General features: G+C 48.8%; 1 protein-coding gene across 1 annotated transcript in view; it reads left to right on the top strand.

Annotated features, from left to right (window-relative positions):
- The window catches only part of LOC147628461 (uncharacterized), a 128,893-nt gene that overhangs the window by 59,475 nt on the left and 42,917 nt on the right, over positions 1–26,501 (top strand). Inside the window, exons 8-13 of the mRNA XM_086813611.1 lie at positions 203–509; positions 10,057–10,460; positions 11,542–11,784; positions 11,917–12,015; positions 12,543–12,803; positions 12,972–13,190. Of these exons, the coding sequence (XP_086669737.1) occupies positions 203–509; positions 10,057–10,460; positions 11,542–11,784; positions 11,917–12,015; positions 12,543–12,803; positions 12,972–13,190 (1,533 nt within the window). The remainder of the gene's footprint in view (positions 1–202; positions 510–10,056; positions 10,461–11,541; positions 11,785–11,916; positions 12,016–12,542; positions 12,804–12,971; positions 13,191–26,501) is intronic.

Genomic DNA, 26,501 nt, shown 5'->3' with positions numbered 1-26,501 from the left:
TTGAGATCACCCAACGGCCAAGATTCAAGGATGGGGATTTTTTGTTCCAGCTTCTAACCATGATTTTGTTTGGTCTATTCATACTTAATAGAAGTCTACTTTTTGCAAAATAAACAAAAATAAATATAAATATAATTCTTGTTTGCTCAAAAATAAATTTCATGCTCCAACATTGATAATATTTGTGTATGTTTTGCTGAAGGTGGTTGACGAAGCAAGAATACCACAGCTTTTTAATGACTATCTTGAGGATTATAATATGAATACTACTAGCATAATGAGACTTGTTTTCTTCAAAGATGCAATTGAGCACATATCCCGCATATCTCGAATAATACGGCAGCCCAGAGGAAACGCAATGCTTATAGGAGTTGGTGGATCTGGGAAACAGAGTCTCACACGTTTTGCATGCTTTATTGGGGAGTATAAATGTTTTCAAATTGAGTTGAAGAAGGGTTATAACATGATGGATTTCAGAGAGGACCTTAAGAAATTATACAAAATTGCAGGTAAGGGTTGTGTTCTTGCCTTCTTAACATTTTAAAAAATCCTTGATTTTTTGTTTTTTATTTTCACTTTTTTGTACAGCAGGAAGTTGTGTGGGCACATTCGCTTTTTTTTGGGGGGGGTAAAACCACACTTTCTATTTCTTTACTATATAAAGAGAAGAGCCCCCAAGACGAGGGCACTTCTTATACAATGTACAACTAAAAGCAATTGAAAAACAAGTCTAGATGCAACTGGTCTAGCTGTTGTAGAGCTGAACACAATCATATAAAGATTGGCGCAATGATTGTCTAAAGTAGTAATACTAGTCAATCTGAGGTGACTCGAAAACCACTCGATTGCGACCAATCTAGATTGTCCAAAGTGCCCAAAGTCTTGTCCATGCAAAGAAAGGAGCTTTGTCTGTCAAGTTCCTTGCCAATCTGCCAAAGATCGAGAAGTTTCTAGAAAAACATACGCCCAAAAATCTAGTAGTTAAACACACTAATAGGCAATGTAAGAACTCCTTGGTATCTGTGCAATTCCATAACAAGTGTGGAATAGTCGCATTCAAGCACGAGCACTGTACGTATTTAGTAGTAGCAAAAAAAAAAAATTTGCCAAGTACTCTTGCAATACATCTCCATAGGAATAGTCTTTGTTTGAGGGGGAGTTTTACTCCATATCGTTTGCAAATTTTGCTTCCACCATTTTTATGTTTTGTTCAATTGCCAAATCCCATTTGTATGCTCTAAAAACCATGGGCAAGGGATGATCAATGTGTAAATCTTTGATGCTATAATTTGAGAATGTGTGGGCACATTCGCATTACACATGCGTACACACACACATAAACACACGCTTATTTTTTTTGTGAAACCACTATTTTATCTTATATTGGAGAACCCTCAAAACTAGAGGCTCTCATTGAAGTACATCTAAAAATAGTGGAAAAACACTTCATAGTTTTGTTGATCAATTTGTTGCATCTCAAAACTATCATGCAATGACTGACATAATGATCAACGGAAGTAAATATACTTGTCGATCCGACGTTGTGCAAACACCTCATAATTACGATCCAACCATATTGTCCATATAGCCCAATATCTTGCCATCCAAAGAAAAGAGCGTATTCCTGCAATCTAGAAGGATATCTTCCAAACATCCAAAACATTTTCCCAAATGTCACCCCAGGGAATCTTATCCTCATATTTGAAGATTGTGTCAATGCAAGCCCATAGCAAATGAAAAGTACTCTCCATTTGATGATGGCATTGCAAACAATTTGGAGCTGCAATTTTTTGCTTTGCCTAATACTCTCCTACTACTGGGAGTGTTCTGTGAGGCATCTCCATAGAAAAACCTTCTATTTTAAAGGCAATTTGCTTTGCCATCTCTCCCAAATTACCTTTCAACCAGCCTAAGGACTTATTCATATGCCACACACGATATGCAGGGAGCCGCAATGATACCGGGGTCATGACAATTCACATTCTACATATCCATTGTTACAGTGTCTCTAATAAATGTCTGCCAGACCACTTTTTCCACTGCTTCCCCCAGCCTCAATTCTATTGCCCCCGCCTCCGCCTCTCTGCCCCCCATCGTGCTTCTGCTACCTTCGCTCCTCCTCTGTCCCTTCCTTTTCCCTTGGCCTCCGCCTCTGTTGCCGCCTCTACCTCTACTGCCCCTCGCCCCCACCTCCTACCCACTCCTCTGCCGCCTCCTCAGCCCTTTGCTTTTCCTTCAGCAGTTGTTTCTAATCGGATTCAAGTCAGCTGCGCACTGTTGATTTTGTGGAAGAAGAAGATAAAGTTAAAGATGAAGAAAACGAAGAATAGCTCCTTACTCTTCTTCTTCCAAGATTTCTTCTTATGCTCTCTTGTTTTTATTATATTGTGTTGCTTCTATTGCTTGTAGGTGATTCTCCAGTACAGCTTGCCAAAGACGTCCACCATTGCTACTTGGGTGACTTGCATAGCTTGGTTGTGTGCTAATGTATGCCGTGATCTCTTCATCAATTCATCAATGAAAACATAATAAAAATGTAATAGATTTTGTAAGGCTTAGGCTAATAAGCATAGGTTGCATAACATCATTTTTAACCAATAATAAAGTTACAGAAAGTGTCTTTGAGGCGACTAGTTTCTAGTGGGCGATTTTTAGATATCCCTCCTACTCTATCTACACATACATGAATGCACACATAATTACAAAAAGTGTCTTTCAGGTGACTAGTTTCTAGCGACGGGCGATTTTTAGATATCCCTCCCACTCTATCTACACAAACATGAATGCACACATAGATATATACATCACATGCATGCATACATATACATGATGCATATATACATATAAACATGATACATACAAACATGCATATGTGTATATATACATACACATGCATGCATATATACATACAAACATGTACTCTCTCACACTCTCTCTCAAGACAAGGCAAGAACTCTCATAGCACAAAGGGGGATTGTATCCATCCTCCCTAGGCAAGGGGAGACCCATAACCTGAAGAGGAACACCTGTCCCAGAAAAAACCCCAAACCAAGAATGATGACCGCCTTCCAAGAAAGATCCAGTAATCTAGTGGTTGGGAATGGTTGCATCAATCTGTGCAATCCTCCGGCTAGAGCCTCTCAAATGCTGCGTGAAATCCAATCTCTGCACCTCGGTGACGCTCTGAAGCCTCTTCCAAGCCAGCACTGTGGGGCATCAAGTCTCCCAGCCAGCCCAAAGAATATGCATAGCTGCCCCAAAGAGGCCTACCATGCACATCTAAGATCAAATCATTCCACAAAATGGGCTGCCGGTTAACTTGGGGATGAAAGGGAGCGGTGAACTGCATCTGAAAAAATAAAGCGTGAGCTGAGAGTCCAATCACCTCTGCGAACAGGGACACACTTCGTGATCTGCTACATAAGAAAGTCCTTCCACGGCTCAGTGCCTGGAAGAAAGCCCCTAACAACAAGCTTACACAGCAAAGCCTTACATTGCACCTCAGGGTCAATGATATTCAATCCCCCTTCCTGCTTAGACGTGATAATGGTTTCCCAAGCAACTCTGACCTTGGTGTCTGCATTTCCATCAAGCCCTGACCAAAGAAAGTTCCGAATAAGGCGACGAAGCTGGCCAATGCAGCCCTTATGAAAAATCCAACACGAAGCGATAAACCAAGCCGTGGCTAGAAAAACTTGGTTAACCACCAAAGCTCTAGAGACCAAGTCGAGCTTCCTCCTACCCCAGTGATGAAGTTTGCTTTTAGTGCTTAAGAGCACTAGAGCAAACTGTTGTGTAGGGGAGATGTCAATGCCCACCTGACAACCAAGGTATGTGGCAGAGCATCCTCTCTCAATCCAAGTAAAACCAACATCTGTACCCCAATCTGCAAGAGGAGAATTACTGATCCAAAAAACAACTGACTTATGCAATTTGATAGTAGCTCCTGTTGCCAAACAAAAGGCCTCCAAGGCTGTCCGGAAAGCACATAAACAAGCATATGAAGCCTCAAGGAACAACGCCATATCATCTGCTAACTCAGAGTCCAAAAACTCTTCCTCTGTGCATAAAGGCAGCTTGAGACCCACAACACCAGGGGCAGCCCGAAGAAACCTGCTCATAGCCTCAGCTACAGTGAGGTACAGTAAAGGGGCGAGGGGACAGCCCTGCCTCACTGAACGGGAAATCTGAAAACGCTCACCGCACCCCCCACAAGCTAAAACAGTGCTATGAGCCTCCCTGTATAGGCAGAATACCCCTCTGTTCCAATTTTGGGACAACCCCATGTGTGCCATAGTGCCCTCCAAAAAATCCCAATCTACTCTGTCATAAGCTTTTTCAAAATCAAGCAAAAGAATGGCAAGAGGCTACTGACTAGACTTTGCCCACTCGACAGCTTCCCAAAAGAAAAGAACGTTATCAAATATACTCCTTCCTTGGAGGAACCCATCCTGTGTATCATGGATAGTCCTTTGGAGAATCGGCTGCAACCTTATACTCAAGGCTTTAGCTAAGATTTTATTTGAAGATCCAAGGAGGGTGATGGGCCTCCATTGCTTATGTCAATCTTGTCCCCACTCTTGGGGATATGGTGAATCAGCCCCTCCGTGAGGTATGGCGGCATCATACCCGACAACCACATTTCCTGAAGGGCAACAGTGATAGCATCTCCAATATGAAAAAAGAATAAAGAAGGCAGGAGAAAGACCATCGTCCCTTGGGCATGAACCACTGGAAAGAGCATGCAGTGCGTGAAGGAATTCATCCTTCGAGAAAGGGGCATCCAGGGAAGAACACATAGCATCTGTAATGAGCCTCGGCATGCACTCCCAAACTTTCTGCTATGCCACATCTCTCTGAGGAGAGGGCACCTCTGCAGTCAACAAAGACCGATAAAAATCTGAAGCAATACCCCTCACCTTATCAGGCTCAATCTAAACCTCACCCTGTGAATTCTACAAGTACCTCATAGAATCCCTGCTATGGAAAGGCATGTGTGCTGAAAAAAACTCTTTGTTGCATCTGCCACCCATCTAGTTCCAAAAAGCCTCGTTCGCATGAAACGCAAACTCAGCCCTCCTGTCCATGGCCAACTGCAGCTCTGCTCTAACTGTGGTCAAGAGGTCTGTAATCCAAGACGCATGTGGGTGCTTTTCATGTTCCCTCTGAAGAGCAGCAATCCTACGCCTAATAGCTCTCTCCTTGTCCAAAGCCTCCTCCTCCTTGGACAAGGCAGTGCTATGATAATGATGGCTGGTCCTCTCAAGAGCTAGCACAATATTATGACGAGGATCAGGACCGTCACAAGATCTCCATATCTCTCTGATCTCAAGGGAGATGTCAGCATCTAGATAAAGAGAGTCGGGGATACGAACACGGGGAGAGGCCGAGCGAGCCCCAGGCTCCCTGAGACACAAAACGACGGGGCAATGATCAGATTTGGTGGTGCCAGGCATAATAGCAATGGTGCCTCCTCTATCCAAGGACAAATCATCCACATAAAACCTGTCTAGACGTGCAAAGATGCTCTCATCTCTGCTCCTGCGGTTATGCCAAGAGAAAGATAAGGAATTTGGCCTTCTCTGGAGGTCATCCTCAGTCCAACAATCCTTGCCAAAAAAGGAAAGCGTGAACCTCTCCCATAAGGTTCGCTCCAAAGAGTGTAAACCCCCTTCGCGTCCACCCTTCTTGTCAAAAGGTTGCTCAACCAGATTAAAATCTCCTCCCACTATCAAATGATCAACCTGCGGAATGACATTTGTAATGGTGTCCCAAAAGGCCACCCTTTCACCTCTCACGTTAGGTGCAAAGATATTCAAGATTCCCCAATTTCTGACCCTCATGCATGATGAAGATCCACTGCGCTCTAGCAGGGATGATAACACCGTGCCCAACAACATGAGGCATAACAGATGCTGCCATTGAAATGCAAACACCCCCTCTAGTCCCAACTACCGAGGACCAGAAGGTGTGGCCAGAAAGCATCTTACCAGTTTTGCCACACTGAGATCTATCCAATTTGTGTTCTTGCAACAAAAGTACATCCATAGACCCTCCTATAACAGCAGGGTGAAGCTAGTCCTTCAGAAGGCGCTTCCTAGCACGGGTGGGAAGCCCTCCAAGGCCTTGAACGTTCCATGAGACGATTCTCATGGAAGAGAAGAGGGTTTGACTCCCGATCTAAGAAGACGATGGGTAGCCTGAGGACGCCTCTCATAATGCTGGAGGACGGGAAAATCCACGGGGCAAAGTCCGCTAACATGCCCTTGTCCGAGGCCCTACACAATACCTGCATATGTACAAGAAACCTGTTCGCCCTGCGGGGCATCAAGGGCAATGACATCATGCTGAAAATCCTGCAATACATGATCCCCACTACGCTGAACATCTTGCATATCGCCCCCTCCAAGTAGAGAGGACTCAACAAAATCATCCTAATCTTAGATATCATCTCTCTGTAAAGATGCATGAGCTGACACATCCCTCTGACCAAAAACATCATCTATCTATACATGATCCGAGGAAGCCTTCCCATCAATCGCACAGGGGGCCAAGTGTGAGAGACAGCTCGCTACACTTGGCGGATTGAAGGACGGGAAGGAACCAAGGGAGGTGGCACCTGAGAAGGACGCTTACGAGGCCTCCTGCGACCCCGAGCCCGAGGGCAATCTCGAGCAAAGTGACCCTGTTGGTGACAAACCCGACACTAATCAGGCTTACCTACAATCTCCATACATTGCTTCAAAGGGCCACAAGGGCCCGGAAGCAAAACATAGTCCTCAAAGAGCTCAATGTCATGGGCAAGAACCATGACCCTTGGGATAGCATCTGCCGAGGCAATGACCACCTGGGCAGAAGATGTCGGCAAGGCGTGGAGGGGGGGCACTTGAAGAACCAGCCCAAAGGCAGACCCGATGGCCTCTAACATAGGCCAATATGCGCGAGGAAGACCTGGGAATCTAAGAGTAATCGGAAAACGGTTCCGGTCTTCCTCAACAGGGTCAAAATAGCTGGAGTAGGGAAGAAAGAATATCTTCCTCGGGCCCAATGGCAAAGGGATGCCCTTCAAAACCTCTGAGGCTGCATCCTCAGAATCAAAATCCACTTGGAAGAAACCTCTTCCAAGCAATCTGACATCTCGAAAGTGCGGAGTGAGGTCGGAGGGCAGAGCTGCCAGGACCCAATCCCAAGCCTGCCGGGTGAGATCCAAAGATTCCGGCAATGAGCGTCGATTTGGAGTCTTTCTCTATTTCGGCGTAGAGGACCGCGAACTCGGCTTCGGAAAAAACAATGGTTTGCCCAGCCGCACAGATTGATTAGCCATGATGCTAATCGAAGAAAAAGGCCGACTTGAACCCGGATGAGGAGCAATCCGAACCAAGGGGAAGAGGCAGGCAAGGAGGTGGAGGAAAGGAAGGGAGGGTGGAAAAGAGCAAAAAAATCATAAAATAAAATAAAATAAAATAAAATAAAAAAGAAAGAAAAAAGGATAAAAAAGAAGAAGAAGAAGAAAAAACCAGGCGAAGAAGGGCGGGGGAAGGGCAGCGCAGCAAAGGCTATGCAGAATGGAGGAGGCAGAGGAAGGAGGGGAGGCGGTAGGCGAAGAAGGGCTGGGGAAGGGCAGCGCAGCAAAGGCTGCGCAGAATGGAGGAGGCGGAGGAAGGAGGGGAGGCGAACAAGGAGAGCAGGAGGGGATGGGGCGCAGACTGGAAACAGCAGCGGGAGGAAGAGGGGCAGCAGAAGTAGGGGCGAACAACGGGGGAGGAAGGAGGGGGGGCGGAGGAAGGAAGGGGGGTGACACAAACGATAGAGACGGAGGTTCGGGGAGCTCGCAGGTCTACAGCACGCACTTTTTCGCTTTAGCTCTTTTTCGTGCATGTCTCCAAGGAATTTGGCAGGTCCTATGCTCAACACTTCCCATGATACATGAGGTTGGGCCGCCAGCATCATGTGGCCACTAGGTAAATGGAACAGGGGGTTCCAGATCAGGGGCTCCTGAAGACGTCCTTTGCGATTTGCCTACAAGGCATGGCTCTAAATGGTAGGGTCGATGATGCCTAGGCCCCCTCTGTGTTGTGGTTGAATGATCACTCTCTAGGCCACCTTGGGCCGCGCAGGCCTCCCATCACTGCCAGCCCACAAAAAGTTGCGGATCACTTGTTGTACCTAACCAATGTAGGCTCGGGAGGAGAAGGCCTAGCAAGAGGTAATATACCACATGGTGGCAAGAACGACCTAGTTTGCCACCACCACTTGGCCCGCTAAGGAAAGCCTTGTTGAACTTCAATACAAAAGCTTCTTCCAAATGCTCAAAAGAAGAAGAGGAGTGAGTTGCTAGTCTGTGGAGATATTGATGCCTACCTGGCATCGAAGATAGCGGATTGGAGTGCGCCTCGAGATCTGCTAGAAAGCCTCAATCGGACGCCAAGTCAGGGCGGGTGTAGAGCCTACCCAAAAACCACATGACTTGTGCCAGTTGATCTACGCTCCTAATCCGCAACAAAAGATCTCTATCGCCTCTGCGAATCTCTAGAGATTCCCCAGTTCTCGGGATAAGTTTGTTGTTGTGTCATCTACAAACTCTCAGTCCAGTAGCTCCTCCTGAGTACAGATGGGGAGACGCAATCCTTGGAGCCCCATAACCTGAGCTGAGAGAAAACTGCTCATGGCATCGGCAACAAAAGTAGGAAGAGCCATCAAGGCCTCTGCCAGCTCCTTTGCTATGAAGGGAGTCAATAAGAAGGTCCAGAGAGCGGGGGGAACCACCTCTCTTGTGTGCCGCTAGACCCTCTCTTGCGCATGCACCGCCTGTGAGGATAATGGGGCACTCGTGAGGAGGGATCTGAAAAATCCGTGGCAATGGCTCTCACATAGGGAGGGGTGTGTCAGAAACGATAGCTCCATCGTGGCCTCGCAACCTGTGAAATACCATTTCTCCATATGTGAGGGCCTGCAATCTCAAAGAAATCCTCAATGACTCTATCTCCAACCTGGGTCCAGAAGGAAGCTCTAGCATGGTATCTGTAATCCAATCTCCTCTCCTCTATGGATCTGATCTCTCTACGGGCGGCAGCAAGCTGACTCTCAATCCACGGGCTATCAGGGAAACTCTCTTGACGACGCTAGAGAGAGGCAAGACCCCTCCGAATGCTCCTATCGTGCTCACGGAATCCTGCCAGTCTGCTCTGCGCTGCGTCCTGCAAAAAACTGCTAATCTCGCTGAGGCCTACATCCAAAGTGCGTGCGGAAGAACCTAAGATAAAATCCAGTTCATCCCATATCTGCACTATCCTACTGCAGATCTCAGGGTCCTGTATGAGGCTGTCCATAATCCTAGTGCTCAAATGCATGTCCTGCCGCCAGGGGTCGTCCAAGGAGAGAATGACTCAAGCATGATCAGAGAAGGTAGTGCCGGCCAAGATACCAAGCATTCCCCCGCGACCGCAACGCCACTCATCCACATAGAATCTATCAAGTCGGTCCGGTGCTCCTTCTGTTAGACGGCGAGAAACACAAATTCCCAGGGCTGCGCGCAAACTCCAGCAAGTGCCAAGGTTCCTGTCCCCCGAGTTCCAAGATCAACTCCTCCCAACCAGAGTACTTGAGCCTAAGGCTGTAGCTGTGCCTCCTCCGAGTCTGTCCTCTGCTAACTCAATCATGGTAAAGTCTCCACCCATGCACCAAAAGTCAGCCTGTGGGGGAGGGATTGACGGTTGTGATGCCTATGTTCATATCCTTGATTCTGACATTTACACACACACACTACACCACACACCACACGTACACACACACACACTCACTCACTCACTTACACTTGACGTTTCGATCAAGCATACAATATCTTTTTTATATTCAATGAAACAATTTACAATGCGTTCAGGGAGTGCTCTAGAATTCAAATTGTTGATCAATCAAATTGATATCTCTGCCATAATTTGATTAGAGTTGTTAGTTTGAATGGAACAGATAAGTTGAGAAATTATTAAAAGATTTTTTTTTTTTTGTTGGATTGTTGACCAGTCAGACTGATTATCTGATTTGTATTGGAGTTTACAGGTGTTGAAGGGATTCCTGTGACATTTCTACTTACTGATACTCAGATAATAAATGAGGGTTTTGTTGAGGACATAAACAATCTGCTTAACTCAGGTGAGGTTCCGGGCCTTTTTACACCAGATGAGAAAGATCGTGTAGGAGGGGAGATGCGTGAGTATGTAAACAAACTTGGTCTTCCTGAAACGAAGGATATTCTTTACAACTCTTTTATCAATAGAGCAAGAGACAACCTACATGTTGTGCTATGCATGAGCCCAATTGGTGACTCACTAAGAGCAAGATGTCGGCAGTTTCCGTCATTGATCAATTGCTGCACTATTGACTGGTTCAATGAATGGCCTGAAGAAGCCCTGCTCTCTGTAAGCAATTATTTCCTGGCCAATGTGGAACTTCCCACAAAAGAGGTGTGTATATTTTGTTCCGTATAAGCAGTTCAAATATAAGTGTCATAGTACTCTTAAAATTTCATAGAGCATAGTGTTAAAAACATATCCACCTACTCAAAAAAGGTGGATATTTCTGGAAGATGACATGGGTGGGCCTTTTGGAGTATATGGCTTTATGTAGTAGTCAGAGTGGGAGAGGGGTCATGCCTCATCAGTTAGATTTCGAGAAGCCTGCAAAATCCTTCCAGAGGATCGAAGAGATGTCTGAATCCAGCACATTAGAGGAAGTCACAGGCAGATTTATATAGCCAGCTCTTGTGAGTAGATCACTGGCACTTTTCATCACAGCTCTCGCCCTTTGCTGGATTGGGTTTTTTCCCCTTACTGGAGTGCCTCTTCAGGTGGTCGCTACTCTGAGGAGTCAAAATAGAATCAATCACCTTTATTTACTTCATTGAGCCGGAATGGGTATTAGTTTTCTCAGAGGATGAGTACCCTATTCATGGCTATTATGTGTCATCACTCAAGATTGTAGGCCCCTTGAGGAGGCATTGGGTTATTGATCCTACTCTTAAGTCTCTGATATGTGACTCCTGGAGTTTATTTCTTTATGGAAGCTGTTCAATCAGGTATCTCCATTGGGACCTATGAGAGTGGGAGGAGTTTCCCCTTCATTGAGTCATTGATATAAATACTTAAGTACACGTTATTCTCCCTTCAAACCTTTTCAGTTAGCAGTTGATTGTTAAAAGGCACTATTCTAAAGCTATGTATGGGCCTTGTGTTTACATAAGGTGTTCCATGTTATTGAAGGGACCTTGTCTTAATCAGTCCTATAGGGTGCACATGCCGCCAAGGTAGCAGATCTTGACATGGTTAGTTCATGGTGGATAAACCATACATGTCAGGTGCCTAATGGCACCTTCAAACCTGCAAGCCTCATTTCTTTATGTTCTAAAGGGCACCCACAACGGATTTAATCTCAGAAGATACCCTTTTATTTCTCCTTGACAAAAAGCATTCCTTTGTCTTTTATGACTATTATGCAGAAATTAAATACAGGAACTGAAGTTTGAACACTAGTGTGTAAATGTCTCAGATACAGGAAAAGCTGGCAAAAATGTGTGTGTACATTCACATATCAGTCTCACAAATGGCAGACAAGTTTTGTCAAGAGCTGCGAAGAAAGTACTACATAACCCCAAAGTCGTATCTTGATTGTGTCAATCTGTATATCCAATTGCTTGCTGAGAAATGCCAAGACTTGTTCACAGCCCAGGATAGGTTTCTGAATGGTCTCAATAAGCTGAAGGAAACAAACGTGCTGATCGAGTCCATGAAGGTAACCCCAAAGAGGAGGGCTTATTTTTAGTATGTAGGATTATATCCTTTTCCATAAGAGTTCAATGTAAAGTAAATGTCTTGAAAGGTTTTATCTATATGCACTGTGTTTCACAAGCTTCTATTGCTGCAGATAGAGCTGGGAAAGCTACAGCCAGTACTTTCTGAAAAGGCAGAAAAAACTGAGAAATTAGTGAAACAAGTTGCAAATGATCAAGAAGCAGCTCAGAAGGTGAGAAATCATCACTTGTGTTGTACAATGCAAACTGTGGCATCCAAGCTTTTTTGTTCATTGTTTCCACTCCTTTGATTGCATTCAACAGGTTCTCTGGATTACTTGTGCCAATCTGACTGCAAACACAGTAGTCATGTTCACTGGGCTTGTTTGAAGCAATCTTTACTGCATGATTATTTAGAGCAACAGGCAGTTTTTGTTAATCTGAATCAACCTTTGCACCTGCATAGCTCTATACTGCATAGATTGACATCTTGTGCAGAGCATTTCTATGGATTTTTGGATGAATTTCCATGGAGTAGAGCCCAAGGCCTGCTACCTTTTTGGGTGATAATCGATTGCCTAACAAGTTTGCCTAGGTTTTTTTCCACAAACGACTCATTATTTGCTCTACAATTAGATCGGTTGTTCTTGGAGTCTTTATGACCTACTAACCAACATTGTTAGTGATCGTGCTATCTTCTGGAGGAGACTGTTCAGCAAGCCTTCCTATTCCATGAACTTTACAACTGGTGGCATTTCAGGTTAAAGGTGTAGTAGAAAAAGAAGAATCTGAGGTCAAGAAACAAGCAGCAGAGACACAGTTGATGAAGGATGATGCACAAAAAGACCTTGATGCTGCAATGCCAGCCTTGAACGCAGCTGTAGAAGCCTTGAACTCACTCAACAAGAACGACATCACTGAGATAAAATCTTTTGCAAAGCCACCTCCACTTGTGCAGATGGTAATGGAAGCAGTCTGTGTCCTCCTTGGCGAGAAATCAGATTGGGATACAGCTAAAAAGGCATGCTCTAAAATCCAGATGTCCTATAATTAACTAGCATGTTTTTTTAATTAAGTGATTTATTGAGGTAAATGGCTCCTAAATTCTTATATGCACCCTTATTTCTGAATAAAGCAAACCTTCTTTTTTGAAACCTTTCATAAAACTCAACATTATATGTGTTTTCAGATCATGGGAGATGTTTCGTTCATTAAGAGGCTTTTGGAGTATAATAAAGATGGAATCAATCAAATGATTCAAAAAAAGCTTTTCAAATATATAGAAGATCCATCATTTACACCAGAGCTCGTACAAAAGCAGAGTAATGCAGCTACAAGTCTTTGCATGTGGGTCAGAGCTATGGATGTTTATGCAAAAATTGCAAAAGTAGTTGCACCTAAGAAAGAGGTAATGTTCTTTTCTACATTTCAAGATTTCTGTGCACATCCAAAGCAGTTACAAGTACAGTATTTTCAATATTTTAAGACTCAAAGTACACATTTTGGAAAGTTAACTTTCTTGTGCACTTGTGCTTTTGTGCGCATCTCTCTCTATCTCGCTCTACCTGGACATCCAGTTTACACATGGATTAGTGAAGCAAGCATCCTGGCTCAGCTTAAACAAGACAGGTAGTTTTGTGAATCTAAGCTCCTTGTACTGCTGCGCACCCCCCCCCCCCCCCCCCCCCGGGGGTGAGTGTGCATCAGTACTATACAAAGGCTATTGAGGGCATTAAGATATACAACACTCAGTGCATTTGTACTATATGGGGAGATATTATTCACTCTTATGGCCACATGGGCTTGTAAACAAGGACCATCCAAATGTGTGCAAGAAAAGTGCACTGTTTTCATGAGGGAGTCAGATCAAGGGATCTTTTTTTAATAATCCCTATAAGACTCTCTCGGCACCTTTGTTCCCCACATTGGTTGAGATCACCTTTTTATTTTGTTCCGGCCTCTGGCCATGATTTTTGTATGGTCTATTCATACTTAATAGAAGTCTCTTTTCTACCCAAAAAAAAAAAAAAGAGAGAAAAGAATTAAAATGCCAGCAACATACAACGGAACAGCTGTGGTGTCCTAAGGTCAGGTCAATGCTTGTTGGGTTGGCATATATCAAGGTAGGTGCTTTTGCAAAAGGGCTTCACATGCATGTCTTTGTGCCTTCTGGACAACCTTGGAGATGTTTTGTTTGGCAACAGGAGCCACCATTAATTGGCATGAATCGGTGGGATTCTGGATCAATGATTCCACAGGCAGATTGGGGTTTGGATATAGGATTCACTTGGATTGAGAAACGATGCACAACCAGATACCTTGGCTGCCATGTTGGCATTGACATCTCCTCACAACACAACAGTTCGCACCTGTGTTCATGAGCATTAAAAGAAAACTTCAGCATTTAAGTAGCCAGAAGCTTGATTTGGCATCTAGAGCTTGGTGGTTAACCAAGTCCTACTAGCCTCTTTCAGAATTTTCTTTGGTCGGGATTAGATGGCACAGTACACACCAAGGCTAGAGTTGCTTGGGAAGCCATTATCCTACCCATGCAAGTGGGGGGATTGAACAGCATAGACCCAGAGGTGCAGTGTAAGGCATTGCTTTGTAAGAAGGTTGTCAAAGGATTTCTTCTTGACACTAAGCCATGGAAGGACTTTCTCATGTAGCAGGTTATGAGGTGTACTCTGGTTAGGGGAGGTGACTGGATATACAGCCCACGTTTATCTTCTCAGAGGCAGCATCGGCCCCCATCCTCCCCTTTGGTTGGATCCCTTCTTTGGGCTTGGGATTCGGTCAGCTCAGGAGGCTAATAGACAATCCATTATGTTGAATGACTTGATCGTGAATGAGTAAGGTAGACCTCTTTGGGCAGCTACACATATTCAGTGGACTGGTTGGGAGACACTCTTCCCCACAGTGCTGAATTGGAAGAGGCTTAAAAGCCAAAGAGGGGGCCAGGTAACACCATATTAGAGAATTTGGAAAAATCCAAATTCCCATTTTGCAAGATTGTAAAAAAGGGACCATGGTAAACCTTTTTAAGCTTTTGTGAAAACCCCCTCATGTGTCATATCATTGGAAAGAGCTTAAAGAGTAGGTTCTAAATGCACATTCTCCGACAACTTTCGAGTTTACACACCAAAAAGTAGATTGAAAAGAAAATCCCCAAAGTCTTGGGAATTTTCCAAATTCTCCAATATGGTAATGGCCGTTTATGCAACATCTGAGGGGCACTTGTCAAAGGATTGTGCACATTGATGTTGTCATACCCAACCACTTGGGATGCTACCAGCCCAATGAAAAGGATGCCTTTTCTTTCAAAAGACTAGTAAAAATTTCTATCTCGAGATAGCAAGCGCTGATCACCGCGAGCTCCCGGAACCCTGATTCGCTCCCCTCCGCCTCTGTTCCTCTGCCTTCGCTTCCTTCCTCCATCGCTGCGCCCCTCCTTCCTCCTTCGCTGCCTGAATCGCTCCCTTCCGCCTCCACCTCTGTTCCTCTGCCATCGCTTCCTTCCTCCTTCGCTGCCCCCTCCTTCCTCCTTCGTTTCCTTCCTCCTTCACTGTGCCCATCCGCTTCTCTTCCTGTTTCGCCCCCCATCCTCCTCCGCCTCCCCTCCTTGCCTTTGCCCTCCCTAATTCACCTTTCCTTCCCCTCTGTTTGCCCCTGCCCCTGCCCGCCCTTCTCTTCCCTCTGCGCAGCCCTGTTGCGCTACCCTTCCCCCACCCCTCTTCGCCTTTGTGTCCAGCCTTTTCCCCTTGCTTCCCTTTCCTTTTTGCTTTTCCCTTTTCCTCCCTCCTTTTCTTTCCTCCGCCTCAACGCCTTCCTCTTCCCCTTGGTTCGGATTGCTCCTCATCCGGATTCAAGTCGGCCTTTTTCCTGGATTAGCGTCATGGCTAATCATTCTCCCTCGGCCGGGCGAACCATTGTATTTTCCGAAGCCGAGCTCGCGGTCCTCTACGCCGAAATAGAGAAAGACTCCAAAACGACCCTCATTGCCATAATGTTTGGATCTCACCCGTCCCGTCTCAAGGCTCGGGATTGGGTCTTGGCGGCTCTGCCCTCCGACCTCGCTCTACACTTTCGAGATGTCAGGTTGCTTGGAAGAGGTTTCTTCCCAAGTGGATTTTGATTCTGAGGACGCAGCCTCAGAGGTTTTGAAGGGCAGCCCTTTGCCATTGGGCCCGAGGAAGATATTCTTTCTTCCCTACTCCAGCTATTTTGACCCTGTTGAGGAAGACCGGAACCGTTTCCCGATTACTCTCAGATTCCCAGGTCTTCCTCACGCATATTAGCCTATGTTAGAGGCCATCGGGTCTGCCTTTGGGCTTGTTCTTCAAGTGCCCCCCCTTCACGCCTTGCCGACATCTTCTGCCTCGGCGGATGTTGTCCCCAGGGTCATGGTTCTTGCCCGTGACATTGAGCTCTTTGAGGACTATGTTTTGCTTCCGGGCCCTTGTGGCCCTTTGAAGCAACGTATGGAGATTGCAGGTAAACCCGATCAGTGCCGGGTTTGTCACCAACAGGGTCACTTTGCTCGAGATTGTCCTTAGGCTCGAGGTCGCAGGAGGCCTCGTAAGCGTGCCTCTCAGGCCCCACCTCCCTTGGTTCCTTCCCGTCCTTCAGTCCGCCAGGTGTGGCGAGCTGTCTCTCACGCCCGGCCCCCTGGTGCGATTGATGGGAAGGCTTCCTCGGATCATGTACAAATAGATGATGTCTCTGGTCAGAGGGATGTGTCAGCTGATGCATCTTTGTAGAGAGATGATATCTCAGATCAGGTTTACTTTGTGGAGTCCTCTCTACTTGGAGAAGGCGATATGCAGGATGTTCAGCACAGTGGGGATCATGTATTGCAGCATGATGCCATTGCCCTTGATGCCCCGCAGGGCGAACAGGTTTCTCATACATATGTAGGCATGGTGCAGGGCCTCGGACAAGGGCATGTCAGTGGACTTTGCCCCGTGGATTTTCCCGTCCTCCAGCATTATGAGAGGCGTCCTCAGGCTGCCCATTGTCTTCTTAGATCGGGGGTCAAACCCTCTTCTCTTTCATGAGAATCGTCTCATGGAATGTTCAGGGCCTTGGCAGGCTTCCCACCCGTGGTAGGAAGCGCCTTCTGAAGGACCACCTTCACCCTGTTGTTACAGGAGGGTCTATGGATGTGCTTTTGTTGCAGGAACATAAATTGGATAGATCTCAATGTGGCAAAACTGGTTAGATGCTTTCTAGCCACACCTTCTCGCCCTCGGCAGTTGGGACTAGAGGGGGTGTTTGTATTTCAGTGGCAGCATCTATTATACCTTATGTTATTGGGCACGGTGTTATCATCCCTACTAGAGCGCAGTGGATCTTGATCATGCACGAGCGTCAGAAATTGGGAATCTTGAATATCTATGCACCTAACGTGAGAGGTGAAAGGGTGTCCTTTTGGGACACCATTACAAATGTCATTCCCCAGGTTGATCATTGGATAGTGGGAGGAGATTTTAATATCGTTGAGAAACCTTTTGACAAGAAGGGTGGACGCGAAGGGGGTTTACACCCTTTGGAGCGAGCCTCATGGGAGAGGTTCACGCTTTCCTTTTTTGGCAGGGATTGCTAGACTAACTATGACTTCCAGAGAAGGCCAAATTCCTTATCTTTCTCTTGGCACAACCGCAGGAACAGGGATGAGAGCATCTTTGCACGTCTGGACAGGTTCTATGTGGATGATTGGTCCTTGGACAGAGGAGGCACCATTGCTATTATGCCTGGCACCACCAAATCCGATCATTGCCCCGTCATTTTGTGTCTCAGGAAGCCTGGGGCTCGCTCGGCCTCTCCCCGTATCCGTATCCCTGACTCTGTTTATCTAGATGCTGACATTTCCCTTGAGATCAGAGAGATATGGAGATCTTGTGACGGTCCTGATTCTCGTCATAATATTGCGCTAGCTCTTGAGAGGACCAGCCATCATTATCATAGCATTGCCTTGTCTAAGAAGATGGAGGCTCTGGACAAGGAGAGAGCTATTAGGCGTAGGATTGCTGCTCTTCAGAGGGAACATGAAAAGCATCCACATGCGACTTGGATTACAGACCTCTTGACCACAATTAGAGCAGAGCTGCAGTTGGCCATGGACAGGAGGGCTGAGTTCGCCTTTCATGCGAACGAGGCCTTTTGGAGTCGGATGGGTGGCAGATGCAACAAAGATTTTTTTTTCAGCACACAAGCCTTCCCATAGCAGGGATTCTGTGAGGTACTTGCGGGATTCACAGGGTGAGGTTCAGATTGAGCCTGATAAGGTGAGGGATATTGCTTCAGAATTCTATCGGTCTTTGCTAACTGCAAAGCTGCCCTCCCCTCAAAGAAATGTGGCACAGCAGAAAGTTTGGGAGTGCATGCCCAGGCTCATTACAGATGCTATGTGTTCATCCCTGGATGCCCCTTTCTCGAAGGATGAATTCCTTCACGCACTGCATGCGCTTTCCATTGGTTCATGCCCAGGGGATGATGGTCTTTCTCCTGCCTTCTTTATTCTTTTTTGGGATCATATTGGAGATGCTATCACTGTTGCCCTTCAGGAAATGTGGTTGTCTGGTATGATGCCTCCATACCTCACGGAGGGGCTGACTCACCTTATCCCCAAGAGTGGGGACAAGACTCACGTCAAGCAATGGAGGCCCATCACCCTCCTTGGATTTGCATATAAAATCTTAGCTAAAGCCTTGAGTATAAGGTTGCAGCCGATTCTCCAAAGGACTATCCATGATACCCAGAATGGGTTCCTCCAAGGAAGGAGTATATTTGATAACATCTTTTCTTTCTGGGAAGTTGTCGACCGAGTGGGCAAAGTCTAGTCAGCAACCTCTTGCCATTCTTTTGCTTGATTTTGAAAAAGCTTATGATAGAGTGGATTGGGATTTTTTGGAGGACACTATGGCACACATGGGGTTTGTTGGATATGATAATTCAACTATGAACATTGATCAAAACATACTCAAGGTGGATCAAAGCTTGTACAAAACATCATGAACATGAGGGACAAAAACTGGTATATGCAGAAAATTGTATTGAGATTAACACAAAAAGACACTGATTATGATTAGGCATGAACCAAACTTACATAATCACTTGATCACGACTTGTATCTTATTTAGAGACTCCTCTACCCTATTTTTAGTTGCATGAGTTGCATGAACCATATGCACCAACCATTTGTAGGCTTTACACCAACCACTGACCACTAGCCTAACCACCACATATTAAATTGGACTAAGGAGTTGGGATTACATTTATCCAACAGGGTTTTCCCAAAACTGGATCAGAGGTGTGTCTTGCCCATACAGGGAGGCTCATAGCACTGTTTTAGGCGGTGGGGGGCACGGTGAGTGTTTTCAGATTTCTCGTTCAGTGAGGCAGGGCTGTCCCCTCGCCCCTTTACTATACCTCATTGTAGCTGAGGCTATGAGCAGGTTTCTTTGGGCTGCCTCTGGTGTTGTGGGTCTCAGGCTGCCTTTTTTTTTTTCGAGAAAAGATCCTTTCATTAGTTATATAAAAACACCTGTAGGGCTACACAAGAACCTCTCCTGCTCATAAGAAAACAGAGCAGAGATCCAGGCAAGGCAGATAGGGAGACTCTCCCTAGGTGCAGAAAGGTACAAATATCAGTACAAAGAACTGAGGGGCTATATCATACAATAGGAGGGGGGAAAAGCCAAACAGGTGGCCTATAGTGCCAGCGGGGGGGAACCCGCGTGTAGGGTATAGAAGAGGCCGCTGCGCCAAGTGGTGTGAAAGGCTTGGCGCCGCAAGATCGCCTCATCCGAGTCGCCCCGGGGATGCGGTCATACTGTCCTTGCAGGGTGTGGATCAACTCCTGCCAAATCCCTCGAACAGTCTCTGTTGGTGGCTCCAGTCTCTCCTCAAAGGCCCTGAAACACCGGGCTCTCCAGGTGAACCAGATGGTGAGGCTGCTGAGGAGCTCCCATCGTAGATCCCTCTCCTGTGTCCAGCCGGCGGACGAGAAATCCGGTGAAGGAACCAGGCGAGGCTGGCCTCTAATGAATCTGATGGCCTGGCTGTCCTGCTCCATCTCATAGCCCATAGCAGGCCCTGACGAAGTCGACCGAGCAGCGGCACCCCACGTATACATACCCTGTGGAGAGAGGGGAGCCAGAATGCGCAGCATCCGCAGCCAAATCTGTTGTGCCTGAGGACAGTCCCATAGGCAATGTCTCTATGTCTCCATAGGGTGGCCACATCGGACGCAGGCCGCCGGAAGACCGTTGTAGACAAGCCAGGTGCCAACTGCAGAGCCCCTGTGGGCGACCAGCCCCACTGGAAAGTCGAGATCCTGCGTGCCTGTCGACTAGCCCAGAGCCTGGTCCAAAAATCCTCCAGGAACTCCTGTGAGAGTCCCTGTAGCCGCCAATGCTCCGATGCAGCTGGAGAGACCATCCTCCTCGCTGTCAAAATATGTCGCCCCAACTGAACAGTATACTCGAAAAAGGTGATCTCTGTGGCCTCGGGGGATGCATAAGGATCATGCCACTCGTACTCGCCAGGGTCCCACTGGAGCCGGGCCAAGGGACGCGCTGCATATGTCCATATGCACCAATCAGAGTCCACATCTACAGGGTCTGGGTCAATATGCCACTTCCGAGAAGCGGCGGCCACTACTCGTATCCTCTGAAAAATGCACTCTGCAACCAAAGGCGACTCCACCTCCACTCTCTGAAGTCTTCCCTCATCCTGGATCTCATAGTAGAGGCATCTACCATCCTCAGTGCAAGCTCTCACAGCAATCAAGATCTCCAACTGTGTAAAGGCTCCCATCCACCGTGGGGCCACTGGCTCGAGAGGCGTGAACCACTCCTCTGTGAGTGCCTCCTGAATGTCATCCCTCATAATCAGCCCCCCTCTGAAGTGACTCAGCCTCTCCACCTGGATCTCCTTTGGGAGGCTGCAGAAGGCCTACCAGTCTCCAAAACTACGTGCTGGGCCTGCCGCCAATGGTCCCCAGGCTAGACGAGGCCGAGAACCCAGCATATGACCCTGCTCTGTGCGAACCGCTGGGCTCTAGATGAGCAGCTATCTGGCCCGCTCCTCATCACAAGGAGGAGGTCTCTGAGAGAGTCCCGGTCTCAGCAACTCCCAAGCTCGCAGGATGCTCAAGCCAAATCTGTCCTCCCATCCTCTACTAAGGCCTGTCCTCCTCATCTCTATGAAGATCCATCGTATCTCTGGTGCCCAAGTGCCCCCTGCTGGGGGGAGCCCGAGCCTGCACAGCTGCTGCAAAAGAAGCTCTTTGCAAGGCTCAGCGCCTGGAAGCAACCTCCGAACAATAAGCTTCTCCAATAAGGCTCTACTCTGATCAACTGGATCTATAATGCCCAAGCCCCCCTGGGCCAACGGAAGTGTAATAACTGCCCAAGCGACCTTAGCCCGAGCTGGCTGATCATCCCGCCCAGACCAAAGAAAGTTCCTAATCAGCCTCTGTACTTGGCTGATACAAGAGCTCAAGAAGATCCAGCAAGACGTGATGTACCACATGGTCGCTAAAAGCACCTGATTTGCCACCACCACCCTCCCAGCCAAGGATAGCCGAGCTGTACTCCAATACAAAAGCTTCTTCCGAATGCTCAGAAGAAGCGGGGCAATCTGCTGCTCAGGTGACCAATCTAGTCCAATCTGGCATCCCAAATACCGCACTGCTGTGCCAGGAGGAATCCATCTAAAACCCGGGTCTGGGCTCCATGCCGGAGTGGGAGTGCTACTGATCCGAAAGGCCAGTGTCTTGCGCCAATTGATCAATGCTCCCGAAGCTGCACTAAAAACCTGAAGCGACTGCTCTGCCCTCTGAAAATTGGCCTCCTGGCCATGCAAAAATAAACCCGTGTCATCAGCAAACTCAGCATCGAGGAGGTCCTCCCCCCGGACTGGGAGCTGGAGTCCTCTCAAACCAACCTCCTCTACCGTCAGATACATGCTCAGAGCCTCAGCAAAGAAGAGAAAAAGAAACAGGGCGAGAGGACACCCCTGACGGACTGATCTAGTCAACTCAAAACTCGGCCCCCGTCCTCCTGCCATCAGCACCTGGCTACGAGCTGTGAAATATAGAGCCGCCACTCCTCGAATCCAAACTGGCTCAAAGCCCAGGCGAAGCATAGTGCCCTCTAAGAAACTCCAATCGACTCGATCGTATGCGTTCTCAAAATCGAGAAGCATCACAACCAGGTTCTCACCGAGAAATCTAGCTCGGGCCGTTGCCTCCCAGAAGGTGAAAATGTTGTCAAGGATACTACGCTCCTTGACGAATCCTGTCTGGGTAGCATGAATCAACTCCCCCAGGAAGGGCTGGATCCTCAAACTCAAGGCCTTTGCTAAGACCTTGTAGATAGTATTGAGGATCGTAATAGGTCTCCAATGCCGAATATCATCTGATACTGCCTCCCCCTTGGGGATAAGAAAGATCAAGCCCTCTAAAAAGCTCTGTGGCATCGCTTCAGTGTCCAAAACATACTGAAAGCCCCTGCGGAGGCCTGGCCCCAAAAGGTCCCAATAGCGCATAAAAAAGGCAGGCGTCAATCCGTCCTCCCCAGGGCAACTATGGCGCGGAAGGACCCTCAAGGCCTCAGCAAGCTCAACCTCTGAAAGAGGCTCACCCAGAACTGTACGCATACGATCTGTGACCCTCCTCTGCACATGGGCCCACACAGTCTGTCTGCAAGCATCCCGAGCCTTAGTGGCTAGCTCCACTGAAAGCAGGTCTCTATAGAACTCAGTGGCAATGGCTCTGATCTCCCCGGGCTCAGTGGCTACCGATCTGTCCTCCCTCCTGAGCTGGCGGACTCCTGCTCGAGCATGGCGAGGTCCAGTGATCTCAAAAAACTCCCCAGTCACTCTATCACCAAGCTGCGTCCACTGAGAGGCCTGGCGACGATAGTAGAACTCATGTCTGTGCTCCTCTGCCTCTCTAACCTCCTGGCGTGCCTTGCTCAGCTAGGACGCCACCCACTCACATGTAGGCTGTTGCTCCTGAAGGCGCTGAAGCGAAGCAAGGCTACGTCTCAACCGACACTCCCGCTCACGTGTCTCTCCCAGTCGTGTCAAGGCTGCAGCGTGCAAAAAAGAGCTGAGCTCGATGAGTCCTTGGGCACACTGGCCTGCTGCATCCTGGTCAGAGCTCTGGCTATCATGCCATATCATCTCAATGTCCTCAGCGAGACTAGGATCTGTAAGTACCCTCTCTGGGATCCTCAACTGCAAGCTGGTCTCCTGTGTCCTCTCCTCAAGTGTCAAAATAACTGGCGCATGGTCTGAAAAAGAGGTGCCAGCGAGAATGCCAACGGAGCCCCCTCGCTCCCCTAACTTGTCGCCCACATAGAAGCGATCAATCCGTGATAGATTAGTCCCTCCCTGCCCCCGGCGATCCGACCGAGAGAAACTAAGACTGTCCTGAGAGCGGGAGAAAGCCTCATGCTGCCATGCATCAGTGATCCTCAGTGTCATGCAAAATCGCTCCCAAGCTGCAAGCTCCATGCCGTAAGCTCCGTGCCGTGCACTGTAACACGACTGCCTCCCACCCTATCGGCCGGGTCCTCAAGCATGTTGAAGTCTCACCCGACACACCAATGTGCGGCCTCTGGCAATGCATCCGTAACCTGGGTCCAGAACTCTGCTCTAGCACTAGCATGGTTGGGCGCATAGACATTGAGCACGCCAAAGAGCTCATCATGCATCCTCAGAATGACATACTGTGCTCTACCAGGCACAATGATCTCGCAATACAATGGCCTGCTGCCATACATCCGCAATGACCATACATACTCCTCCCTGCCCATCCACCAAGGGGCCAAACCCTGCAGACCAAAAGGTTTCCCATCTACCAGGCATCACCGAACCGTATCTCTGGATCTTGCTCTCACCCAAATGGTGCTCCTGCATCATCAAAATATCAATACTGCCCCCAACCAGGCATCTCTGAAGCTCCTGCCGCAAGCAACCACGATAACGTATATAGTGTGCGCCGCCAAGGCCCTGTACATTCCATGAGATGATCCTCATGGATGGCCTGCTGAGGTGGAGGCTGTCTCAGCCGTACGGCGGGCCTCTGCAAGCGGCTTGGATGGAGAATAGTCCCCATCTGAGCGGCTGCGAAACTGCCCACCCGGTGTGCTGCAAGAATCTCGGACCAGGCGCCATTGGCTGTGTCTGCCTCCCGCTCAGACAAAGCAACCTCGTGTATACATACATATCCAGGGTCGCGTGCTATGCGAACCACCAAATGTCAAATCCCGGAGGCATCCACACTCCCGGGATGAAAGAAAAAATGAGCCAACTCCCATAGTCGGCCTATCACGTCTGTCGCCTCCAGATCGCTCACATGGTGAGAAAACTCAACTGCCAGATTCCTAAAAGTGCTAAGAGCGAGATCCATGGTCCACTCCCAGCCGCTAGGGCCACAGAGAGGGAATGAGAAGGCCACCGCTGAATCACATGCCTCCTCCCCTCGGGCCGGAGGTATCACTACATGAACTCTGATGGGTGCTGGCTCATGGGGGCCCTCCGCTCCAAAAAGCCGTGTGAAGGAATAATCAAAAGCCTCCGAGCGCTGTCTAGTGTCGAGACGACTCAGCCGACTGCGGATAGAGGATATCCGTGAAGCCCGAATCGGCATGGTAAGTCTCCTCTGCGGTGCTCGAGCAAGGTCGGTGCTCAGTGTCCGCCGGACTGCAGGTGAGCGCCAGGGAACTGCGAGGGCCTCCCGGGGAGCTGAGGCGAGCGGGGGGGGGAGGAGGGGGTGGAGAAGGAGCCACTGCCAAAACCGGAGCGGGGACGGGAGGAGGCGAAGGTGGAAGCGAGGCGGGAGGGGGGGATGGGGGAGGGGGGGGTGGGGGCGAAGGAGGGGGTGCTGGCATCTCCTGGTCCTCAGTCGGCACTGGGGTCTCCTCCTGTAGGGGAGCAAAGCTGTTCCTCACGGGAACCCAGTGATGCTGAGACTGTGGCTGCTGCTGCATCGGTCTCTGGGCGTGCTGCTGGGGCTATCTCCCTCGACGGCGCCCCTGTCCAGGCTGCCCTGCGAGGTCTCTGTGGGCTGAGCGGGTGTCCCGCAGGCTGCCTACCGAGCCGCGTCTGTGGTGGGCGGGCCATCGGGGGCCTGTTGCTGCGGTGAAGGTCAGGGTCTCCTGCGAGGGCAGGCCTTGGCCAAGTGGCCGACCTGCCTACAAATAAAGCACTGGTTCGGGAGCCCGGAAAACTCCACTCTCTGATCAATCCATCCCCCCCCTATCCTAGGTAGCTGAATGACCTTCGGAAGGGAGGAGATGTCCGGAACCAAAACTCTGACCGAAGGTAGCCCAGCTGCTCTGGCCACCATTGAAGCTGCTGTGGGGCCAGTCTCAAGCACCGAACCTACCAATGCTCCTAGCCTAGAAAGGAGCGGAAGGTACTCACGGCGGAGTCCAGGGAAGCAAACTGTAACATGGAAAAGGCGCTCTCCCTACTCAGCTGCTGGATCAAAGCCATGCTGTCAAGGTCTGAAGAATGCCCGAGCGCCCCTGATGTCAAGGGGACTCATGGCTAGGACCTTGGCCACACTCTGGGCTGTCTCGAACTCGATCTGGTAGTGTCCACGGCCCAGTAGCTGAACGTCCAGGATCTTGCCCACATCTGCAAGAAGGCGGGCCTGGAGAAGATCCCGGATCTCCCCTCTGCTGGGGCGAGTGCCGACTATACGGCAGATGGTGGAATGTGCCTGGAGGCATTCCACCTCTGCAGCGAGGCTCGCTTCCTCTTCTGGCAAAAGAGAAAGCCTGATGGGGGTATCCTCAGGGGCGGGCGAGGGGGCTAAGGGAGAGTCCCTCTGAGGTGGGGCGGGAGGAGCCTCCATCAGAGTTTGAAGCTATGTTGAAGGCGGAGCGAATGCGGAGAATCCTGCAAGAACCGAGCTGCACACAAAGGGCGGAGGGGGAAGGCGGAAGGCAAAAAAAACCCAGGGGGACGGAAAAAACAGAAAGAGGGGGGGGGGGGGGAGCAACGTGAAAAGGGCGGGGGGGGGGGGGGGGGGGGGGAGAGGGTGACGGCTGGCGGAGGGGGGGCGGGGCGCTGAAGAAGGGAGGGGGGGCGCGAAGGAGAGGAGCGGGGGGGGGGGGGGGGGGGGGGGATGCGGGCGCTATAGCGCTGGGGCGCGCAAGCAAACCAGGCGGGGGAGGGGAAACATACGCAAGGGCAGGCGGGGGGGGGGGAGCAGACGTGTGGGCGGGGCGTGTAGGCAGCAACGCGAGCAGGAGGGGGGAGCGTGAGCTTCAGCGAGTGTAGGTCTCGGGCTGCCTTTATGTACGGAGGAAAAGTTTTTGGACTCTGAGTTAGCAGATGATACGGCGTTGTTCCTTGAGGCTTCACATGCTTGTTTATGTGCTTTCCGGACAGCCTTGGAGGCCTTTTGTTTGGCAACAGGAGCTACTATCAATTGGCATAAGTCAGTCGGTTTTTAGATCAATGATTCTCCTCTGGCAGATTGGGGTACAGATGTTGGTTTTACTTGGATTGAGAGAGGATGCTCTGCCCGATACCTTGGTTGTCAGGTGGGCGTTGACATCTCTCGTGCACAACAGTTTGCTCCAGTGCTCTTAAGCATTAAAAGCAAACTTCATCACTGGAGTAGGAGGAAGCTTGACTTGGCCTCTAGAGCTTTGGTGGTTAACCAAGTTTTGCTAGCCACAACTTGGTTTAT

This window comes from Cibotium barometz, chromosome 19 (assembly GCF_041138505.1).
Source record: "Cibotium barometz isolate CiBa-2024 chromosome 19, ASM4113850v1, whole genome shotgun sequence".
NCBI classification, from domain to species: domain Eukaryota; kingdom Viridiplantae; phylum Streptophyta; class Polypodiopsida; order Cyatheales; family Cibotiaceae; genus Cibotium; species Cibotium barometz.
Note: the sequence above shows the minus strand (reverse complement) of the source record. Positions and strands in the feature narration are given on the sequence as shown.